General features: G+C 42.6%; 1 protein-coding gene across 2 annotated transcripts in view; it reads left to right on the top strand.

Annotated features, from left to right (window-relative positions):
• Positions 1-614: 614 nt before the first annotated feature.
• LOC147187792 (A-kinase anchor protein 12-like) overlaps positions 615-22,950 on the top strand; it is a 29,023-nt gene continuing 6,687 nt past the window's right edge. Inside the window, exons 1-2 of one of the 2 annotated variants that reach the window (XM_086100853.1) lie at positions 615-930; positions 11,858-11,933. In XM_086100853.1, coding sequence (XP_085956979.1) covers positions 835-930; positions 11,858-11,933 — 172 coding nt within the window. In that variant the 5' untranslated portion in view covers positions 615-834. Of the gene's footprint in view, positions 931-11,857; positions 11,934-21,234; positions 21,490-22,950 lie in introns of those variants that run through there. The other variant, XM_086100854.1, reaches the window with a different exon arrangement.

The following is a 22,950-nucleotide window of genomic DNA, read 5'->3' as shown; positions in this document are numbered from 1 at the left end:
CGTGCCGTGTCGTTCAGCCAGTGTTTTTACTTTGATTGGGGAAGCGCAAAGTGGAGATTTAATCTGTGAATGTCAGTGAAGTCAGCCACTCACAGTTGAAGTTTACCACCAAACCAAATAAAACAGACGTTGTATATTTAAAACAAAGCAGCAACTGCCTGAAGAAAGGGTGTTTATTTATTACTAGCACATAAAGAAAGGCCCTGCTAGCTTAATGCTAACATTTAAAGAAAAGCCCTGTTAGCTTTATGCTAACATTTAAAGAAAGGCCCCCTTAGCTTAATGCTAACATATAAAAAAGACCACTGATAGCTTATTGCTAACACATTAAAGAAAGACCACCGATAGCTTAATGTCAACATAGAATAGAAAAAAAATTTTTTTTAATATGTATATTTCTCTCCACAACAGTGGCTCTTCAAAACTGTGATGTCCTTTTCTATTTTAAAGCAAGTAGTTCATCAATTTTAAATGACATGTCAAATGTTTTTGTACTCTGTCCAAAGAGAGTATTTTACTTTTTCCTCTCAAACCAATTGTTGTCTTGCATTGTGCTAGTGAGTATATCCTCCCATCAGCACCTCAGTGATGCTGCAAGGCGTGGAGCCTTATGTGATTCTGGCAGGAGGAGGAGGGTGCGGTAAAAGAGTCGTCTCTCTCTCCCTCTTCATCCCTGCAGGTCACCACACTCCGGTGCGGTTACTCAGCACACAGCTCGCACTTTTTGCAGTCTGTTGTTGTTTTTTTGTTTCCTTTTTTTTTTTTCTGGACGTGGGGGTGGGGTGCCGACTCGACTCCCCAGGCAAGCCGCCACACAAGCACCGTCGAACGGCCATGGGAGCAGAAAGCTCAGCGCAGCGGGACGTCACCGCGAGCGAGGAGGAGAAGGATGCTTCAGCGGCCGAGGGAGGCTGTGTCCTCGACAGCAAGGTACGTCATGCCTCTTGCTTTTTTTTTCTTTTTCTTTCTTCAAACCACATTTTAAATCTTCACTTTTCCTTAAGCCGCTGTCTGGCATGTGTTTGCTTGAATTGTGACGCATTCTTTTTTTTTTTTTTTTTTTGCTGAGTCATGCTGGAGAAGAACAGTCAAAAACAGATTTAAGACACAACAAGTCTCTGGTGCTGCACCAATCTCAACTATTTGGAGTTTGTGAAATAAATGTGCCTTCTTAAAAAAAGAAAAATGTCATTCTGGAGCATTGGTCACCAATAAAATGCAACAATTCAGATGTGTAAATTAATGCTTAGACAGTGTGCTAAAAATACATTTATATGTACAGTATATATGTATGTATAGATATAAAAAGCATTCACAGTAACCTCAAAGTCAAATATGATGTAAAAACAGATTAATATACACGTTAATACTATCAGTGTCAATATAGAAAGGCATTCATATCTGAGGTCCAAAATGTAAAGTGCGAATTTTCCTTTGGTTTTTGTGCAAGAGCATCAAAAATCAGACCTCGAAATTAGCAGATAAATCCATGTAAACAAATACTTTTCATCTTCAGTTGTTGTGAGAAGCTTTCAAGTGCAATCACGGAGGCCTATTTTTAACCTCATGACTTCAGAATTGGACTTTAAAAAAAACATGAATAATTGATCTGCACCGTCCATCTTGGCTCAAAAGCACCATGCCCAGATTTCTTTTTAGCTCATGCATTTTGCTTTTGGCTTTGTATGAACTCTAACCTCACGGCTCCAAGACGTGTTTCAGTGCATGTGATCTAGTGTCTGACTCAGCACTCTAACCCCGGTGTAAATTGCTCAACGTTGTGCAAAGGAATATTTGGGAAGCGGTCGCTAATGACCGTGTGTTTGTACCACCAGCTCCATTCGCACCTCGTCTCATATATTTAATTCTCCTTGACGTATTGACTTGTTTTTATCCCACCTGACTTTTTTATTTTTTATGGGTGGTAGTTCACAAAGTCACACTTCTGTCTCCGGAGATGACAAAAGAACTCATAAACTGTATTTAAGAACAAACGCGTTGACTTTAGAGGGCCTCTTCAGTACAACCACAGAGTATTTGTGCTTTGTTACTTTCCACCACTGCCACCTGCTCTTTTCACGCTTCATATTGTCGTCTATTGACTTTTTTATAGGCGGCCGGTCAAATAGTTACACTTGGTTGTGTCTCCTTGAAAGGTCAAATGACACAGTGATGGTTGTGGAGCCTTGAGCCGCATTTCCACTTCTTGAACAGTCGCCACGTTGTGGTTGTTGTTGTTTTTTCTGCATGAAATAAGTCATTGAATCATCATTGTCATCACAAGATTGTCAGTTCTTTTTTTTTTGGAACAGAATTCCAAGATCATACTACCGGTAGTTTAATGAACTTGATAGTGGGCACTGTCACATGCCTCCTTGCGAATTTTGTTTCCGGACATGCGGTGTGGAAAATAAATGTCAGTAGCATTGATAACTGTTTTTGATAAATATAGGTGACAAAATGTGTCTATACAAATTTTGCCCCACTCCGCCCATTCAGGGTGTACAATAAAAAGTTGTTCAACATCTTAGGTCAGTTCAAATTAAACCATTAGTTGTCTTAATGAGGGGAAAAGTCCCATTTGATCCCCCCGCCCCCCAAAAAAAAATCATTCCCGTGAATTATGGAGGCTGGATGAAGGCTGCATCACATGACAAAAGTTTGAGAAAGATAAATGTGTATCTGACATCCACTCAATAAATAGCCTCCACACTTGCATGGAGGAATTTCAGCAATGCTCGGCCTTCTCATAACTTGCCACCTCAAACCACTTTAAGAGTTTGATTAACCAGCCGAGGCTCCCACATGTTGCATTATGGCAGTACCGTACCAAAAATGTAGCACAACTTCATCAAACACTGTATCTCATGTTTTTTGAAGGCATCAAGTTAAAGGCACACTCAGTGTGTCACCAAGTTGTCTTGCAATTAGTGTGGTTTTGTACCGAATACGACAAGAGAGCATGCAGTTGTACACTTGTGCCACAGGAAGTGTTCACTGAGAGGAAATCAGCTATTGAGGGTGGAGGACGCAATATATAACCGCAAGCAAGCCAGGTGCAACTAAGTCAGCATCTGAGACTTGTAGGAGAGTACATGAGTGACTTAAAAAAAACACACACATACAGACGCTTTCTTCTTTACTGAAAGGTGGCAGGGGTGTTCAAGTTAAAACAAATCTCTTTTGGGAAAAGATCAACCTTGGCTGACTTTCTAGTTGCGATGATGTCAACGTGAGGATGCTTGTCACTTAATCTCGGGCGTGGGTGTTAGCTGTGAACGAGGCGCACATCTGTACACAATCTAGATACTTTGAATATTCGAGCATGTCTTCTTGGTACCCATATCGCTTACATGTGCTAGGCGTGATCATAAGTCGTGCTATGACCAACCGATCTAAAATGGTGACATCATCGGACGTATGGCCGGATGAGTGAAATGTTTCCATTGTGATTGTTGTGCTGGCAAGTGTTGTCGTGTGCTTGGTTTGTTGATGCTCCAGGTGTGTCAAGGTAGCAGTTGTGTGAAGGTTTATAGTTAGCCAGTCTATGACGTTTCGTATTGCACGTTAGCATTAAGCTAGCTGATTTTTATTTAAATGACATTACAATGGAAAAGTAGATAACAGCAACCACCAAAAAGCATTTTCCACAAAATAAATAATTCGGTGGCAAAAGACAAAAAGGTTTTTCAGTGTACATTGTTTAACACTCTTATGCTTTTTGTCATCATCATTCTGTCATCTTAATTTTCCCCATTGACTCTCAAGATGTAATTTCAACAAGACAAGTGCAGTTGAAAACGCCAACCGACTTAATTTCATCGTGTTATGTGCTCCTTGTTATCACTTTCTGCCCACTTGTAATTACACGACCGTGTCCTGAAACCACGTTGCGCTTGTGCTTTGGCCGAACCGTGCCGCAAAAAATAAAATAAATAAATCGCCGTGAGTAGAATGTCAGGTGCTTATGTAACGTAATGTACGGCGATAAAACCCACAACGTTCCTGTATAATGAGTGGCGGCTGATCAGACGCTACCGTGGCTCTTATTATCCTCTTTAGTGGAGATGGGGGTGTGGGGTGGGGGTGGGGGGGGGTCAAACAGAGGAACCATTGAGGCTAGGCTGGGACAGGGGACAAGCCCAGCCGGGGGCCCCCCTGTGTTCGCCGGCCCAAAACAAGAGGAAGGAACCAGTGTGAGGCGGAGGATGCGGGGTGGAGGGGTTGGGGGAGTTTTGGGTGGGCGAGAGGAAGGGGGCAGAGATAGAATAAAGAGGACATCACGTAGGAGAGGCACATGAATCACGCCGTTGTTCTCCTGGGTCAGTGAAAATGGTGCTGGTGGGGGGGGGCGGGTGTTGAAAACCGAGCGAAAGTGGAGGAATAAGTACAGCAGAGCAAAGCTTGCCACTTGTCTTACTAGTAACGTTTTTGGATACTACCTTGGCGGACTAGAAGGCATATTATTAGTGAAGCAAAACTGTGCTAGTTGACATCCGCGAGTGGAATGTTATATCACAAGTTGTCAACTAATGCAGTTTTGTCTCACGAGTAGCCAAGGTTCAACTAGTTTACTGCCCTTCCATGACATTTGTGCACACCACTCGTTGCGAATAGATTTTTACAGTCTAGTTTCTGAATGTGATGCCCTTGAATGTGGGAAAGGAGAGCCACAGTCGCCGATTCACAATAGAACACAATTGACATACTCACTCTGGTGCTGCTGCACAGCCAATATCGGCATCTCTGTTTTTGTCATCTACCGCTACTTTATCTCCTGACAAAATACAGTTCATCTTGGATCCAACCATTCCGCTTTAATGAGCCGGCATGTCCACCAAATTGGCATAAAAATGGCATCAAAAGATGGACCGCCGTCTGAATTCCTTCCATTTAGTCTGTCTGGACTGAACTCCTTTGCCACATCATTAGTCACTACATTGAACTGACTGTCCAATTAAGCCTCTAATTAAGTATCAAAATTAGATAACATGGATGAGATTCACAATGGAATTGAAAAAGGGCTCCGCAAGGAGATTTAGATTTTTAATGTAGACTTAGTATAGGCAGGTGGTTAGTGAGTCGACCTCAGAGTGCAGAGGCACCGGGTTCAATTCCAACTCCCAAAAACAAAACATACACATACTGGAGACACTGCAACACAATTGCCCCACCCCTGCCTGGGGGCCATTAAACTTGTCACCTAGATGCAACCAACACGTGTACGCAAACTGTCACAAGGAGTCGCAAAGTGGATAAAACTCATGTGATGTGTGCGTGTTATGATAAATACAAAACTGATGATTGCCTCCACTCAGACTCGTACCGCACTGTTGTTACTCACCCAAGAAGGATTTAAATTACTCAACTGATGGATATTTGGATCGCAAACCAGTGTGCTGTCTTGTAGAAAAATTATTTGACTACATATTCCATTTCCTTGTTCATCTATCTATGCCAGGATGTATAGTGGATTGTTTGTGTTTTTAAAAATGACGTTTTGGATTTGTGATGTCTTGCTTTTGTCGCATATTTTTGAGGCAATGCAGTATCCATCAGTGATCTCGAGAGAAACGCTCCGCCCAACAGGCCGCTTGCAGCAGCTCAGACCGGATCAATCACTGTGACGGCGACACTTTGCCGCGTCAGTATTTTGATCTGATGCTGCCTTTCATGACTCCGTAAGCATTTCAGTAGCTTTGCATAACCTCTAGCTTGGAGCGACTGCTTCGCATGATAAAACGGCAAAAAGTTAGGTAGTCCCTTGGTGTCACGATGGCAGAAAAGCACTACCTTTGTCAAAATGAAGTTCCTCAACTCACTTGAACACAGCCCCTTGGCACCAAGTCACCATAAATTAACAACAAAGCTCGGTATTCATCTGAATGAAGCTCCTCCACTTATCTCAACATAGTCCCTGGCGCCAAGATGCCACAACATGGCAGCGAAGCACTACCTTTGTCTAAATGAAGCTCCTACTTTGGAACCTTCGTGGTGGTGGATGTTTTAGTTCGGGCCCATCCCTTGCTTCTCTTTTATGCACATCCATATTTCATCAGTTATGGTCCTGATGCAGCAGTCAAAAGCTTCACTGAGCACAGTGGATGGTGATGTGTGGGGTGTGCGTGTGTGTGTGTGTGTGTGTGTGTGTGTGTGTGTGCGTGTCTGGGCGCGCGCGTGTGCACACCAATTAGTGTTGAGCGATTTTTCAAGGACAAAGGATGAGTCATGGCTTTGATAGTACTGTACTGCTTCGTAGCTGAGCAGACAGTATTCGGGTGGGCGTGGCTACTCTCATCTGTCAGCCCTAAAAAATGTCTGAGGTCAGACCTCTGCAGAGGTGCCACTTTTATTTTAGTTTTTTAACTTTCAAGCGACTCAAACCGTACTACATTTGCGCCAACTCTACGAGCGCCTCGCAGCATGTGCAAAAAAAGCAGGTTCCGTTATTTTGAACACCGGCCAGCGGAGATGGTTGAGATCTATTGAAAAACTAAACAGATACATCCACCAAGTCGCCAGATGTCTGTTCACAAATCATGTCCAAATATGAACATCTGTATATTCTTATGACAGTCGTCCACTCATGACTCATGAGTACTACTTGATGGAAAAAGCCCGAAATTTCACAGAGGAATGCATTTTGAATCTCCAGATGGTCAGAAAACCCACATATTGATTCAATACATGCAGTATTTTTTTTTCATTAAGATGCTGTAAATCCTAGTGTTTTATAAACTGTATTACAGACGGTATTTGTTCAATATAAAATGACATGGGTTCTCTTGTTGAGATATAAACAATAGCATAATATGGTTAAATTAATTTATTCCATTACTGTAGCAATTTACAGAGTTATTGCATTTTTATTCAAATTAAATTGTATTGCCTTCAAGTGAATAAAAGAATCGTTCAAAATATAAGAGTAGAAATATTTTTCAACTTTAGTTTTTTTAATTCATTACATATAGATTGTTACATTTATCTTTCATCAAATTAGATTAAATTAACTGAAATAAAATTGCTATCATCGCAAAATATCTTATGAAAAAATTGCAATCATTTTCCGACGTTGTCATTTATCAACATGTAATTCAGTTTCGTAATAGGCTAATAAATGTTATTTTATGAGATTGTCTAACATATGTGTATTACAAGGTGTGCTGTTTTATAAATACAACTGTTTTATTATCCCTCCCCCAAAAAATTATTTCATCCTTCACATTTCCATCCTTTTAAATGAAACCAACATTTCATGCGTTTCCGCATAAATATTTCTGTTGTAACACTTTTCGTTTAGTAGGTCCTCTGTAGCCTCCAGGCATCCAAAACAAGATGTCTGGGCTAATTAAAAGCATGCTTTTAATCAGTTGTCTCTCCTTCCCCCCCCCACTCATGTGATGCCTATCATGTGTTCATAGATTCTCGGAGGTCAACAAATGGGTCCGTATTTGTTATTTAAGCCCCGTAAGAGAAGCAGTCCCCCCTGGGGTCAAGCACTGGCCAGCGGTCACGATTAGCACAGTGTCCCGAGGGTGGGTGGACGGGGGGTCTTTCCTAAGACCCGGCTGTTGTTGTTTGCTGTTCAAGTGCGGCCCACATAAAGGCAAACCGGTGATGAAAAGCAGACAAGAAAGCGGTGGGTGGTATGGAGGCTTTGGGGTTCAAGGGTTAGCGGCACTGATGTAGGTAGAGCACGACTGTGACAGGTGTTTGCTCCGTTTGCTTTGCATCTCTCGCTCTCAAAAACACAATATAACGGCACACAGCTGTGTCACGTATATCATCTGGATCACTTCACAGTATTTAAGAATATTTTTTTTAAAAATGGTAAAATGCGTCTCACCAGAGATTTTGATGATTAAATGTGCACGGATTCAACATGCTGGGACGTTTTGCTCGAAACATCCTATCAAAGGACGGAGAAATTGTGATGTCATGAAGGGTCAGCGCTATGGCACTCTGAGGACAAATTTTGAATCGCAAGTGTCCTCGTGATACCCCAAAACATTTCCGTGGCTATTTGATTTTTTTTATTTGTCATCTAAAAGTACTTCAGAGCGCAAATCGTATTAGCAAGTCACGTTTAAATCTATGATTTTTGTTTTGTTTGAAAGCCTTTTTTCAAAGCCCAACTTCACAGTCCTGAAAGGGAATCCTGACCTAGCAAAGGAATACTTTTAATACAACTAGTAATGGTTTTAATACAACAAAATTCACAATCGGGTGTTTCTTGGAGCTGCATTTGAGGGTTAATAGCTAATATAATAATAGCTGCATTTGAGGGTTAAAACTACAATTATAGTTTTATATCCTCAAAATGCACACACACACACAATTTCCAGGATGAACAAACCCAGAATATATTGACAGTGGAATAGTTATACGCAACCTGCCGCTGTGACCGTGTTGGAGAAGTACGAACTTCATTACAAATCAACAAAGAATCAAAGGAACACTTATGTAACAAACGTGCATGCACGAGAGTAGCAACACTATTTGCGTCTTTTGCGGGCAGATCTTGAAAGGTCACATTAACAACCATGCTAAAGGTGAGAGAAAATGTTTTTATTTGTTGTTATTTATGTTTTACTCTAATACAGTACATGTGTGTATTCTTTATTTTATACATTGTGAAAATATAAATACCAAAGAGTCAAGCGTATAGCCTTGCAATGAAAGCTAATACTTTTGTGCTCAAGCATTACTTCATTCACTAAATATACTGTATATATATTTTTTCTTGATTAAAATGTTTCTATATGGTCTACTCTTCCAAAAAAAAAAAAAAAAGCAAAGAAAATGATGAATAAACTGAAGTCTCTTTGAAGATTAGCATTAATTAGCATTAAGCAACATTAATAAGGGAAAAGCTATGGTGACAAAAATATTTCGGTTTCCCTTTTCTGACCAGTCATAATTGTCGTTAAACTACAGCTAAATAATGTTAATTACTTACACACCCAAAAAAAAGCTTTGCTGATATGTGTTAAATGGTTACCAGCCATGCTAACAATCATGCTAACAACCATGCTAATGGTGGGAAGCACATTTCAACATTTAAACTACTCCTTTTTAAAAAAAAAAAAAAATTTTATAGTATACCCCAGCTCTTCTCATATTGTTAGACCGGAGCATTTCACCGCTGCCCCTCTTGCTTTCCATTAGCGTTCCCCACTTCATTGTTTGCCTTTGGGGATATAAATCTCCTCTGCCGGCCTTTGCGGAGTGATTTCGGAGACAGACGGTCGTCTCCGCGGCTGTAGCCAAGAAGCGAATGAGGCCCGGCTCAATCAAAGACAGACGAAATAGAAGCAGCGAGAGAAGAGTACGATGATAGAGGAGATCATTGTCTCGCGGTGCTCACAGCTCAGTGCGGTGGAATCAATGGAAGCGTGTCATGGATATTTTGCCACATGGTGCACCTCTTCGTTTGATGCTCTCTGCTGGAAGGATTCCCGAGTATCAGTCAATGTTAGGAGGATTACTTGGAGACATGGCTCTCAGACAGACTGAGTGTCATTACCCCAGGACATCAATCAATAGTTCCAGCGGGGGTGGATATTGTGATAAGAATACAGCTGCAGTATTCTGAGATTTCAGTGGGGGGGAAAGTCATCCCATAACAAAAATACAGTTGCAATATCACGACACAAAAGTTGTGTGTTTTTTAAAATAATACATTTCAAGAAAATTTAAGTGTCGGAAGGACAACAGAACCACCCTGTTTTCTTCCTCCGAGAGCAGATGTTAACTGTCAAGTCGGTCTTTGTGGCGTACCACGTTGGCCACTGAGACTGGAGAAAAAAATGCTCAAATGGCTGCCAAGCCGCTGCATTTTCCGCCTGACAAGAGAATTCGGCGTCAAGTTTTTGGGCTCGGTTACTTTTAGGTCAGAAGCGTGATCAAGGCAAACGCCATTGTCCTCAGGATGAAAGCTGTATTCTTTTACTCATTTAAGCAGTAAGATTAAGTATAAGCAATTTAATGCCTTGTCAATGTTTTACTGTGTGATGGGGATGATACAAAACATTTGGCCCAAACCGAAAAAAAAGTGTGGATGTTTTTTTTTAATTGTAGATATACTTAGTGTCAAGTATTTGCCCATATCATTCCCTTAAAGATATGCCTTAGGGGACGTGCGGGACGTAGGAACAACCATTTGGATGATATGTGCTGACAAAGTGAGCAGAGTCAGGTGTTGGAAGGGGGAATCTTTGGAATGTTGGAAAATGGGGGGGGGCAAGGAATCCTGGGAATGAAAGTCATGGGGTGGACTAGGGCAGGACGGAGTCGCCGCAGGTCCAAAGGTGCACCAGATAGATCACATAACCGATCTGATCGGACGTGCTGATGGCTTGGGAAGGACCACAATTTGCAGAGGGGGGGGTGTTGCAAAATTCAGGGAATTTTCAAACCTGGAAACTTTTCAAGGGAGTTGATGGGGATAAAGCAGCGGATTTACAAAATTGAAGGTTGGCTCTTATTTGGGAATGTAAATAAAATACTGTATATTTTACAGTTGGACCTTAATTTATGAGTGCCCCAACTTTGTTAGTTGCCATCACTGGCTGTCAGTCGCCACAATGTTGCACAAATGTAAAATGAAGCATTCCCATCGTTTAGCTTCCCCCCCGCTACCATTTGTCCTGAGCAGGGTGTTCCCTGCAAGGTGTCATTTTGCACGTATTTCCTGGAAGAGTTTGTATGCCGAGTGTTCCATTAGCTCGATGAGCATGCCTGCGGGGAGGCTCTGGTTGCCTCTCCACTCCGGGGTCTGACTATTGTGCAACTGTCACTCAGAGATGCTCGCTGCCAGGAGGAAGCACTCTGACTCATTTGATAAGGCTGTTTGGAGTTGGGCTGTGTCTTGTTAACTTGCTGTACTTGTGTGTGTTCATAATGAAAAAGAGCCTGTTGCTGCTTCTATCAGCATGATCCAATAGAGATCCCTTTTTTCAGCCTAGCTTTTGTCGTTTTGCCACAGGAACCAAAATACTTAATGGTTGTGGAATGCACTGCTGTGTTTATTCCAGCCTGCATTAATAAGGGTGTGTGCGTGTTTGTGTGTGTGTGTGTGTGTGTGTGTGTGTGTGTGTGTGGTGCGTGATGACGGCACCATATGTAGTTCGCTGGGTGCCATTTGTAATCTCGAAACTTCGTAAGATTTACAATCGGAATGCCAAATAACTTAATATTTACAGTATACAGGACAAAGTAATTGGACATAGTAGCAAGCCATGTGGAACCCAGCTAGTTTTTCATGGTAAAACTCGGCAATTGTGACAAATGTCAAAATATTGTATGTGGAGCTAGTATGGAGCCTTGTGGCACACCCATCCATATCTGCTGTAGCCACGGGATACTCACGACACCATGTTGCAATATCTTTGTTTTAATCAATGGCATTTTACATTCGCATATGTTTACATCACAGTAGATCCCTGCGATTTCTCAGTGAGGTCAGGGACCGTCTATTTGTTCTTTACCATCGGGCAGCATTCCAAAGATGTTTTGACTCCAGTCGGAGGTCATAAATATTCAAACTTCCCAGGCATCTGGAATAAAATATTAGAGGGGGGTCGCAACAAATGGAATCCACTTCAAATATCGATTTCAAAATACTCACACTTGTCAAAAAAAAATTATTTTAACGATTTTGGTTGCGGATTGAGCAGTGTCTGCACATATGTATCCCGTATTGTTTTCTTTGGCTCTCGAAGAACCAGAGTTCCCTTCCCCCTGCTTTAGTCTCCTGCCAAGATAAATTGACCAGTTCCACTATAGATTTAAAATGTCATGGTTTTTTTTTGTTTTTTTTTTTTAAATAAAGAAATATTTCTTCCTTTTCTTTCAGCCCCTGCAAAAGAATGGACAAATCTCCAGCCTGACTAGTCTGAATGGACACTCGGAGGACAACACGCTGACAGAAGGTGTGTACGTGTGTTTGTGTTTGCAGTTTTGTGTGCAAAGGTAGTGCAAGATTGACTCACTAATCCCTCTACACACATATTGGTTTATTTATAAAACGTTTTACATCATTCTCTTGTAATAGGGTGAATGGAACATTTTTCTTGCATGGACCATTGAAAGGTTTTAATAGCCACACTTTTCCTTGTAAAGTTTCAACGGTGGCCTGGCCGATTAATTGGCTGGTGGTTTAATCGGATGATATTTTGGGCGGGTCGGTTATTGTGATTTTATACCGCCAAATATCAGATTTCAACGTCCACATTATCCACAAAAAAAGGAAATAAACAAAATAAAAATGAGAACTACTTTCAAAAAAATATTGAAAATATTCCACAGGTAGGTTAAGATGTGAGTCCCGAACCTCATGTATGCAAGGTTCACTGTATTGTGATTGGCTTTTTTTTTCTTCTTTTTTTTGCTCAGGTATGTGCAGAGGATTTAGGGTGAGCAAACTTTGAGGACATTCTTGGGGGTGTTTGTTTTTACATGTTTATTGAAATACAAACTTGCATTTTCCTTGTGTGGAATGGCCAAAAGGTCCACTCATTAAAAAGAAAAAAGAGAGAGAAAGGTCTAAAAATAAAGGTTGTACAAGGATAAAAAGATGTATTGGATATGTGAGTCGTGATTAACGCGTCCAATTTCTGAAGATTGCGCGCCTCCATCCTCAACCTGCGGTTTTCCGTCCCCGCAGCTGCACATGTTTATTATCCTTGCCGTTGCTATTGTGTCAAGCGCTATCTGGGAGGGCCGCAGGGACGTGTATACACCCTCCCTAAATATTTAACAGGCCGTGACCCGGGCCCCGCGCAAAGCAAGCCCGCGTACTTCATAATACGCCGCGGCCCAAGGGAAAGCGGTAACCCAACACGACTTAAAACGCAGAGAAATGTCACATACCATGCTTTCAGATAAGCACTTTAATAAGCTATTTTATTAAGCGGCGCTGTCCATTGACAGAGTAACCCGCCGCGCTCTTTTTCACGCGCGGCTTCACATTGGATGAGGTGACAACGACGCCCATTTTTGGGGTTTCATCTCATATGTTAGCATTAAGCTAGTGGACCTTTTTGTAGGGGATTTTCATTATAAAAACACAAGTTGCAGTAAACGGGTTCACTGTATAGCTATCAAGATTCCAGTCAATTACAACAAGCATTGCCATGGCAACCCCATATCCCATACTGTCGTAGACCTGCCAGGACACCTCCCATGTCGCTAAAGTACTTACTGTTGTTATTTACCCCAATAATAGTCTCATTTGGGAATTACGTTCTTCCCAAGTTCAACATGTTCAATCTTTAGAAATGTCACGAAGATGAACGTTCTAAATATCAGTATTAGATTTAAGACCTTCAGGTTTCTCCCTCTCGTTTCCTGACACGTGTTTATAATCATCACTTTAATCAATCCGAGTGCCTGGGCCCAAACATTGTGCGATACTTTTGGCAGAAGCGCAACACGCGGCCAGCTGTAATCCACCCATGAAATATTTTCTCGTCATCGTTAATATGAAATGTCATCACGACATTGTGGTGAAGAGTAGAGGGAGCACATGCACTTAAATAAAATCATGGTAAATACTCGTGTTAAAAAAACAAAAACCCTAAGTTGCATTACCCGTTACTTGATTTGATACTCAAAAAGTTACTTTTTTTTGTTTTTAGTTACATCACAGCAGCTGCGCAATGCACGTTAACTAGGACGCATAAACGTGAACACGACTCACGGTCCTGAACGCTAGCGCTCGCTAAGCTAATGTAGCACCGAATATAGCATAGCAGGCTAACATGGCCCTTAACAGGCAGTTTCCACACACGGTGGGAGAAGATAACTATTTTGAGTCGAAGGTCAACTACTGCTAGCTTTGTCACTTCAATTAAATTTAATATATGAAAAGAAAATACAATGTCAGAGATTATTACAAGTCGACTTGACTTTCATACCATTAAAAAATGTTTTGTTTTTTTTAAATCTGAAGTTGTTCACCCCATACTAGTGACATTATAAAATTCAAGTAGTTAACATTTAGCAATTAAATCTTAAGATGGACATCGAGGATGTGGCATAAACGCCCAAACGGCTTTCTGTGCGTGCAAAACCGGCGAGCTTGTTAAAAATCTTCAAGGCTGCCGCTAGAGGATCACAGGGAGTGAAAGGAAAGGGCGCTTATTGACACAATGGGAGACAGTGAAAGGCATCCCGGCACTACTTGTATCTCCAGTCTGGAAGCCGATAAACTGTCACTGTGGGAGACAGGAAATGCAGTCTACCTGATAACAGCCAAACACAACAAAAAGACAAGGCTGCACATCAAAAGGACCAAAAAAAAAAAAGCCATCCGAACACATCACATTCAATTTTTAAATTGCTTAGTCTCTTTGTCCTCCATTTTGTTCCAAGTGGTCATTTTAGGGCCAATTTTGCCATTTCCACGGGCTGGTCAAAGCCAAGCAAATCTTCAAATATTTTTTGAACCGATTTTACTTGCCAGATGGATGATGCTAAATTGTGAAAATATTTTGCTTTTCGTCATGTATGTCGGGGCAGCATATGTATAAATCATTGCTTTGATAACGCCACTCTACAAGGTCAGAGCTTCACCACAACGCCTTGAGAGCTCAGATTTTCTTCAAACCCTCTATGCTTGAAATCAAATCCTCCATCCAAATGCAAACAGCCGATTTACCTATGTCACGGAAAAATATTTCACTCATTATTAACTCATTCACTCCCAATGACGTTTTTAAACGTCTTTTCAGACTTGGTCTAGAATTGGCTGGTGCTGAATGGGTTAATTTGAAATTCCTCACACTTGGCTGCTTCCAAAAGTCGAGTCCGAATGGACTGGGCTACTGCTAAATAACGCGAATGATCAATCCGATTTATATCTAAATCTGTAAAAAGTGATATTTGCATTTCGGTAAAATGGAGCACTACTGATTGTTCACAATTTTGAACTCCTCAAACAGCAACACTTGAGTGGCATGCGATTGTACTTTTCTAAGTCGGAGGTCTGAAAATTCCAACATCCCAGATTTGCGGAACGCAGCGTTAAATATGGAGTTGACGGTTTTATAGGTTTTACAAGTTTATGGACAAAATGGAACATAATGAATAACAAAAGAGGACACATTCTTGATTGAGGTCTGTGAGATGCTTTTTGGCAAAGGAAGAGAGTGACTGCAGCCTGATGAGTTCATGTGTGCGGAGCGAGTCCAAAGAATGACGTCATTGATGGAATGAGTTGAGCATCCCTCCCTGATGGCTTGCAGGCTGCGCAACTGGACAGATGTAGATTTTTTTTTTCGGGGGAGGAGAGGGGGTGCTGACTCTGTGATTTTTGTTGGGTCGATGTGCCGACCGTGAAGTCAATTTGCAGGCCTGCTGGACCGCAATTATCAGTGGGACGGTCTGGAACTGTTTCAATGCGAGCTGAGCCATTTGATGGAGATATTACATACTCAACAGGCTAGTAACGTTTTAAGTTTTACGTGAAGAAATTGTCGATGTGATTCCGAAACCAAAAACTCTGCAAAACATCCCCTTTCAAGACCTACTTTTAACCCCTTCAGGGACAGCGGTTAGTAATTTGACAGCTTATCATTTTATCGGGTTACAGGGTGCATGAAAGGGTTAAAATGTTTGCGTTTTGAGACTTGGCTGATAGGACTGTCTCTTCATCACGTTAATGAAAGTAGGCTAAAGACGTCATATGGCCATGAATCTGCTCCAAGACGGACTTCTTCAGACTTGGCTCCGAAGCACAAGAGTGTTGTGTTCATTGTCCCAAAATATGCGGCCTCTCCCATCAAATAAGCCACGCATGGCGTCCGCCAATGCCGGAAACGTCACCATAACGCAAACCAGTCGCGGTTCTGCCCGTATTGCTTTCGCATTCCAGCTGACGGTGCTCATTGCACCCCGCGTCAGGACTTTCGCTCAAACAAAGCTCGGTTTGAATCCTTTTATGATTATCTCCCCCCGTATGGACGGCTGGATAATCAAGACACGAAGAGTGCTTTGACTTCCCGTTTTCTGTTTCAGAACGGAGCTCTTGAAAAGCCACTCAGTCCCACCCACCGAGTCAGTCCCACGAGATCCATCATTGTCCTGTCCGTCTCGGCAGCATGTTTTATTTAGTCGTTTGTTATGAAGAGGGTGGTCGAGGGATGCCCATCAGGAGAAGACGAGACCTGAAACCTCTATTAGGAAGCCGTTGTTTATCATTGGCTGTCCAAATAATTGGACGGGAGGCCTTTTTGTCTTCTTGCCAGTCTCTGCCGTCGCGACGAAGGGCAACAAGACCATGTCACAATTCTTCGAAACCATCAAGATGATGAAAAATAGGACGCGCAAACGTCACCTGGAGCAGTTCACAAGTCAATCTTTATCTAATGACATGACAAAAACAGAACCACGCCCAAAAAAAGTGACCAACAAATCCAGGGAGGGAAACAGGCTGATGTCATCGAGCCAGCTTGCTAGCCCTTGCGCGGGAATTCTAAATCTGATTGGTCAAAGAAACGCTTCATTTACTGATATACAGTAGAATGAAGTCGCATGCTCTTGCACTAGCAATTCTGAAGCCCCCTGGGCAGATTGGATTGACACGGCAACAAATAGAGACTGAATTGTGATTGGACAAAAAAAAACTAACAATCACACACATGGACTTGAAATCTGCAGAGCCCCACAAAATTGAAAGCAAATAAACAGAATAGACTTTGGGGGACAAAATTCATGGAATTTCATGGAATGAGCATTCCAAATTAAATTTCCAAGGTGTATTTTCCACAATTGGGGTACAAAAGTCATCAAAAGTCCTGAAACTCCCCAGGGCTCGCCCGTATCTGCGGGGTCTGCCCTCTCATCTTTCCCGGCATCAGGGAAACCTAATCTCCTCCACCTCAACCCCTAACCTCCCCCCAGGCACAAGGAGGCTCGAGAGAATGGAGCAGGAATGCGGCCCACCCCTCCTTCTTCTTCTATAGTAGACCCTCGCCTCGGTCTCCCACCATCCACAATACCATCGTCTCATCAGCTTCTCTATAAATCTGCAGTTATGGAAATTTGTTAGCATTTCTATATGTATTGGATACACTCATGTGGCAGTGAACGGCATGTTAAGATCAGTCAAGTCCTAATGAGAACCAAAGCACCGGGTTAGACTGTGACGAAGTCGCAGAATGAGATTATGTCCTGAAATAGAGCTGGTGGAGCAGCACACATTAACCCACATTAACCCATTTCCCAGCACATACTCGGGGTTAAACGGCTTGTTTTGTGCCTGAAGGTATAAAGGAGGGTCGTCTGATGATACAAAATCGGGTGAAACCCTGTTTGAATGTTTCAGAAGTTTCAGTGAAACCTTAAAATTTTTGCTAATTTATCCGAAATATGAGCATACACCGTCCGCTTTAAAACGCTGGCAAAAAAATGTACCTGACCATGACAAAGTGCACAAAAACATCTTGTTTATCAAAGTGGATAACAAAAAAAAATAAAAATAAAAATCTAAATACTTTATAAGTCTGGACAGACTTCTCCACTCACTTCAAAAAAAATCCTAAGAACTGTAGAAGACAACATATGCCAAGGAACAACTGTCCAAATTGCTTATGCAAAAAAATGTCTGGAATGCAGTGAAAAAGTTGAGGCAACAGATGGCAAGCCTGACTAAATATATACTCCTTGAAGGAACCGGACTCTTATTCCTGTCGCGTGACGCAGGATAGATGATTTCTAAAATCACAATAGCCAGAATCACCAACATCACATGCCTCCCCATCAGGCTCCGCCTCTTAAAGGCACATGCATGTACACAGACACTAGTCGACAATGGACAAAGTGCGATGGCGCAACTTCAGTACAGATTCTATCTGACCAAACAACGTCACGCGCTATTGAGAAAACGTGCGCGGATGTGTAAATCGTGTCCAGAGTCGAGTAGAACCGAGGAAATGTGCGACAGGAAGCGCAATCTGTGATGTCAAAAGATGATTGTACTTCCTGACCGACATTCTTGGACACACGCAAACGAGAGGAGGGGGCCCGACTGGAGGCTTGAATGGAAGAGTGTAGCGCTCACGTCCGTTTATCACGAAGGGATGTGTTCCAGACACAACCATGATCGGTGAATATCTCTGCCATAGAAAGGCTGCATGAAAATCAATCAATCAATCAATAAATAAGTGTGCGCGAGACACTTCTTAGACAAGAGAGGGAGCCTGTTTTTGTGTGTGTGTGTGTCCTGAGTCTTATATGATGTCATGGCCCGTCATTGCATTGCAACACAAAGCGCCTCCACCCAAATTGCCCTAAAAGCCCCCCACCCCTCCCACCTCCAATTCCTCTTCGCACCCTCACCCCAGCCCACCATTCAAGACCCCTCCTCAAACATTCCTGCGCTGGATGCAAAGTTTTAGTTGTTTAGATGTGACATCCTCTGGAGTTTAACTGTTCGAGCATAAGTTGTCGTTGCAGGGATGTAAAATGATTTTTTTAAAATCATATATGTATATATAAATCAGATATGTGTCTAGGCTGACAACTTAATTTGAAAGAGGAGATAATTTTACAAGAAATGGTGCTAAAGGTGATTGGTGACTTTGTTAGAAACACACTTGTTTCTATGGCATCGGTCTGAAAAAAAAAAAAAAGTGGTATCGAACATGCCGAGCATAAAATCATGTAAAATTATGGCGAAATGTTTTGTTGTGTGAGCAGAAAAGCAGCAACATCAAAATGTTGTCCGACTCACTGATACGGAGTACTTGTAATTTTTCATATATAAAATTTCATTGAACACAACAATTTTGAACACCTTTCTTTATGGCGCAGATAATGATTCGCCGAAATGTCAAAACTGTCGCAGGATAGCGCCATCTACTGCCAAGGGTACTTACTCCGTGTCAGATTTTTTTCAAAGGGTTTTTTTAAATTTAAAGTTTCAGTAGCTGATAGTGGCAACCTCATCGAGTAACCTATACCTTAAGATACGGCCAGTATCGGCCCGATACCAATACGATACTTGCCAATCGCTTACACAGTATGTTGTATAATACCCTACTATATTCTGACATGGACAGGTTCAATTTATCCGAAAACAAGCCCTATTCTTCTCCAAATAATATTTTTTTGTTTTTCCCACTAAAATCTCATAACTGGAAAACGCCATTGACAACCAAGTGGAGTCTTGGCCCCCACATTGACTCGAAGAGACAAACGTAGCCGACGCTGCGGTGCGTGTGCGTGAGAATTAAATGGACAGAGCATGTATGGAAGTGTAAGCACGCATGAGTCATATGGGGGGGGGAGTTGGGACGTGAAAGGAAGATTGGGCGGATTGTTTTTGGGGTCAAGCCATGTACTCCCACCATCAACTATTGGATACATTCCTCTGCGACGTGACTCACTACACACTGTACAATGCTCGTGGAGAGTGGCATGTTTACTTCATGTGTCACTGCATGGATTGAAAGCCTCAGCGGTGCGTCATGTCGAGTGAGTCGCTTCAAAGGGATTCAATACAACTTGAACAGACGCACAAATACAAGCGATTGCTGTTTAAATGAAAAGTAACTAACCCTTTGATGCACCCTGTCACCTGATCACGTGATAAGATGTCCACTGTAGTAACCGCTGTCCCCGAAAGGGTTAAAATGAGACGTCCCCCCCGAGTGGAATGCATCGTATTGACACCGCTTTAGATGAGAAGTCACACACTGGATGTGCAAGTCAGAAAGATGCTGGAAAAAAAACGAGACATCAGGTAGCCGTAGACGCGTATCGCAGACGGCACTTGATTCTAATAGGCCGCTATCACCGGCGCTAACAAATCAACACATTCCTTCGGGGACAATGCGAAAGATTACGCATCACGACTACGCCGCCGTTTACTCGGGAGCGTTTTATCTGCATTCCGTCTCGTCTGCACCCCACCTCACATGAATGCCGAATGAAATGTGTTTGCATTGACGTCATTTAGAGGGGGCTCATTAGCAATTACATAGGGCGGCTACCACCTTGACCCCCCACCACCACTACCACCGGCAACACCATTCTTAGCTAGTTTTTTTGGCCAGTGGGCCATTGTAATTTCCTTTTGAAGACTCACATACCTAGAACTGTAAACTAGCCCGATTGGGTTGAGGTATGAAAAGCAAGCTGAGTCACGACTTCACTCGAGTCAGATTGAAGTCAGCAATTATAGGAGGCGGCATGGCTCGGTAGGAGAGTGGTTGGGGGTTCAATCCTCGGCCGTTGCAAGCTCGTCGAAGTGTCCCTGAGCAAGATACTGAACCCAATTTAGATTGTTTAATCAGCCTGCCATGCATGTTTTTGGAATGTGGGAGGAAACCGGAGTACCCGGAGAAAACCCACGCAGGAGAACATGCAAACTCCACACAGGGAGGCCGGAGCTGGAATCGAACCCATTACCTCTGCACTGTGAGGTCAACACGCTAACCACTGGTTCACCGGGCCGTCCGGACTTTTGATTTGTTCAAGCTAAATAATGACTCGGTTGAAATTTAGTCGGGTGGTTTTAGCCACTGTAATTTGGGGCTCGCTTCCAACTCGAAGGTTAAGATTTGCGCCTTACTAATAATTGACCTTTTGTGACTTACTCTCTCGCCACTGCTCTTGAACATTTTTCTTACAGTTCTGACCACATTTCCCAGACTCTGTGCCTCTTTCATCACTGTGCCTAAAAAAATGTTTAAAAAAAAAACCCACACAAGTCCAGATGAAACCGTTCAAGTGAAAACTTGATTGTGTGTATTCAGTAAAACCATTCAAAATGTCACCATTCAGACAAGAGCGGCTTAGCGAATACAGTTAGGTTATGTCCTGAAAGAGAAAATGTTACGCTCGGCCACTTTTGTCAGCCCGTCTATGCCAGTCTGTCTTTTGGGGAGACAGCATGGGTATTAAGGTCAGAAAAGGAGACGTTGCGTGTTAGAGGGATTTGGTGGTGGGGGTGGCAGGGTTGGGTTTTCCATGCAGTTTGATCACATACAATAGTTTTATTCTTACTTTAAAAAAAAGAGGGGGGGGGTCACTTCCTTGAAAGAGTGCATGATGATGAGCTGCAGTCACGCAGGGGCGGAAGTGCAATAAGAGGGAGGGTGCGTGCACTTGCAAAGGTGGAGGGGGGGTGGGGGTGGAGGATGGTGATGGGGAGTGGGGGGCTCGTTCAGAACAGCTGAAGAAAGGAGGGAGGGGTGACGTTAGAGGGAGGCAGGGGTGGTCCCAATGTGACATGTGTCTGTTGAAATGTGTGCGAAGCGGCCCGTTCAGCACACACGGGCTACACAGCTGCAGAACAGCAACTCCAACCGCAGAACGTGTAACAAGTGAAAGGGATAACGAGAGAGAATCTTTTTTTTTTTAAGAATTGTGACTTATTTTCTTTTTTATCAGTTTTTTGGGTTTATTAAAACATTTAAATAAACAGGATTTTTTTTGAGCAGGACGGACTTATACCAATGCTTGGAACAATTACTTTAACAGGTAAGCTCAATTGATTTTATTTGGTCAAATTCTTTAGAATGAGTTGTATGTATTTTTTTTAATCTAAGTCAAATTTGTCCAAAATTGCGATGCTTTATCTTTCCAGGAATGCGTACCGCTGAGGGCATTGTTGTCCTGAGGGTGTGGTTGGATAGTAGCATGCGTCTCTTTATTGTTGCACAACTATAGTGTTGTTTTACTGCAAGAGGCCAGTCAGTCATTTGAACACAAAAAGTCCAAACAACATTGCGATGCATTTTTATTTTGGAGTATTTTTATGTGCAATGGTGGTTCTCCCTATCTAGCATACATCCAATTCCAGACCTACTCCAAGTGACCCAGTGGGCTGTGCTCCTAGTTTTTTTTTTTTTTTTTTTTTTGGGTGGGGGGGGGGGGCTCTCTACCCACATAGTAACATCTGTCTTTATAATACCAGTGACGAGCAACAGTTGCCTTTTATCATTCGCATGATGAGCAGAGGTTTTGCGCCCCCGGCTTTTTAAACTCATGTCACACTTCTGGCCAACTCCCATCGTCTCGTCATGTGAAGCATTTCATTAGATTAGAGTGGGATCATAATTCCCAGTGGTCCAAAACCACAAAAAGCAGGAGGGCGTGGAGGCGGAGGGGGCTGGTGTAAAAGAGGGTCGCATAAAATTAATCCTGGCGCTGATTCTTGCCTCAGCTCTTTCTCAATTGTGAGTGATAGGCGCCCTTCTTGGGTGGAACAAATGCAGTTTTTGATTTATTCCTGTGGATGAGATGAGATGAGAACCCCTCCTCCCAAAGTGGCGCCTTGGAGACACTCTGACCACACCTTAGATTAGGGGGGGTTCTTTGTCGTTTGGGGGGGGGGGGTGAGCGCCCGAGTTGGCCTTCTTTTTTCTGCTTAACTGACTTCTTTTGTTTGCATAGCTGCTGCCGCACCAGACGAGTCATCCTAAAGAAGGATTTGCATACATTTGGGTGAAGTTGATAAACAAGTGTCAGCTTCCCTCTGTTATCTCATCAGGAGTGGAGTAGAGTTACAACCGTATTCAATTTGGGAGCTGCGGTGCAATTGTGACTGTTTCCCCACGTTTATTTCATCACAAAACGTGGCATGCTTTTCACTGGACGCCAACAGCACTGAAATAAGTTCGGAGTTGAGGGTCTTCAGGCTATCGCCACCCGCCACCTGCCTCCGGCAAAAGAAAAAGAACCCGTCCATCCACCTTCTCAACCCCCTGCAGCCTCACCCCACAAGCCTTCTTTGTGGTTCAGTCATTATTTAAAGCATGCACGATAGCCCCCCCCTCCCCTTTTTCCCTAAATCAAATCAGTCCAAGGGTGTTTGTTGTATGTGTGCCTGTAAAACAAACCAAAAAAAAAAAAAACGGAGCTCAAAAAGACTGGCAAGATGCCAGCAGTGTGTTAAATCCACATGGTTCCTGGTTTTATGATCCGTGTAGATACACATGG

Source organism: Hippocampus guttulatus, chromosome 20 (genome assembly GCF_054856545.1).
Source record: "Hippocampus guttulatus isolate MCC_2025c chromosome 20, RoL_Hgut_1.0, whole genome shotgun sequence".
Taxonomy (NCBI): domain Eukaryota; kingdom Metazoa; phylum Chordata; class Actinopteri; order Syngnathiformes; family Syngnathidae; genus Hippocampus; species Hippocampus guttulatus.
This window is presented reverse-complemented; position numbering and strand designations above follow the sequence as displayed.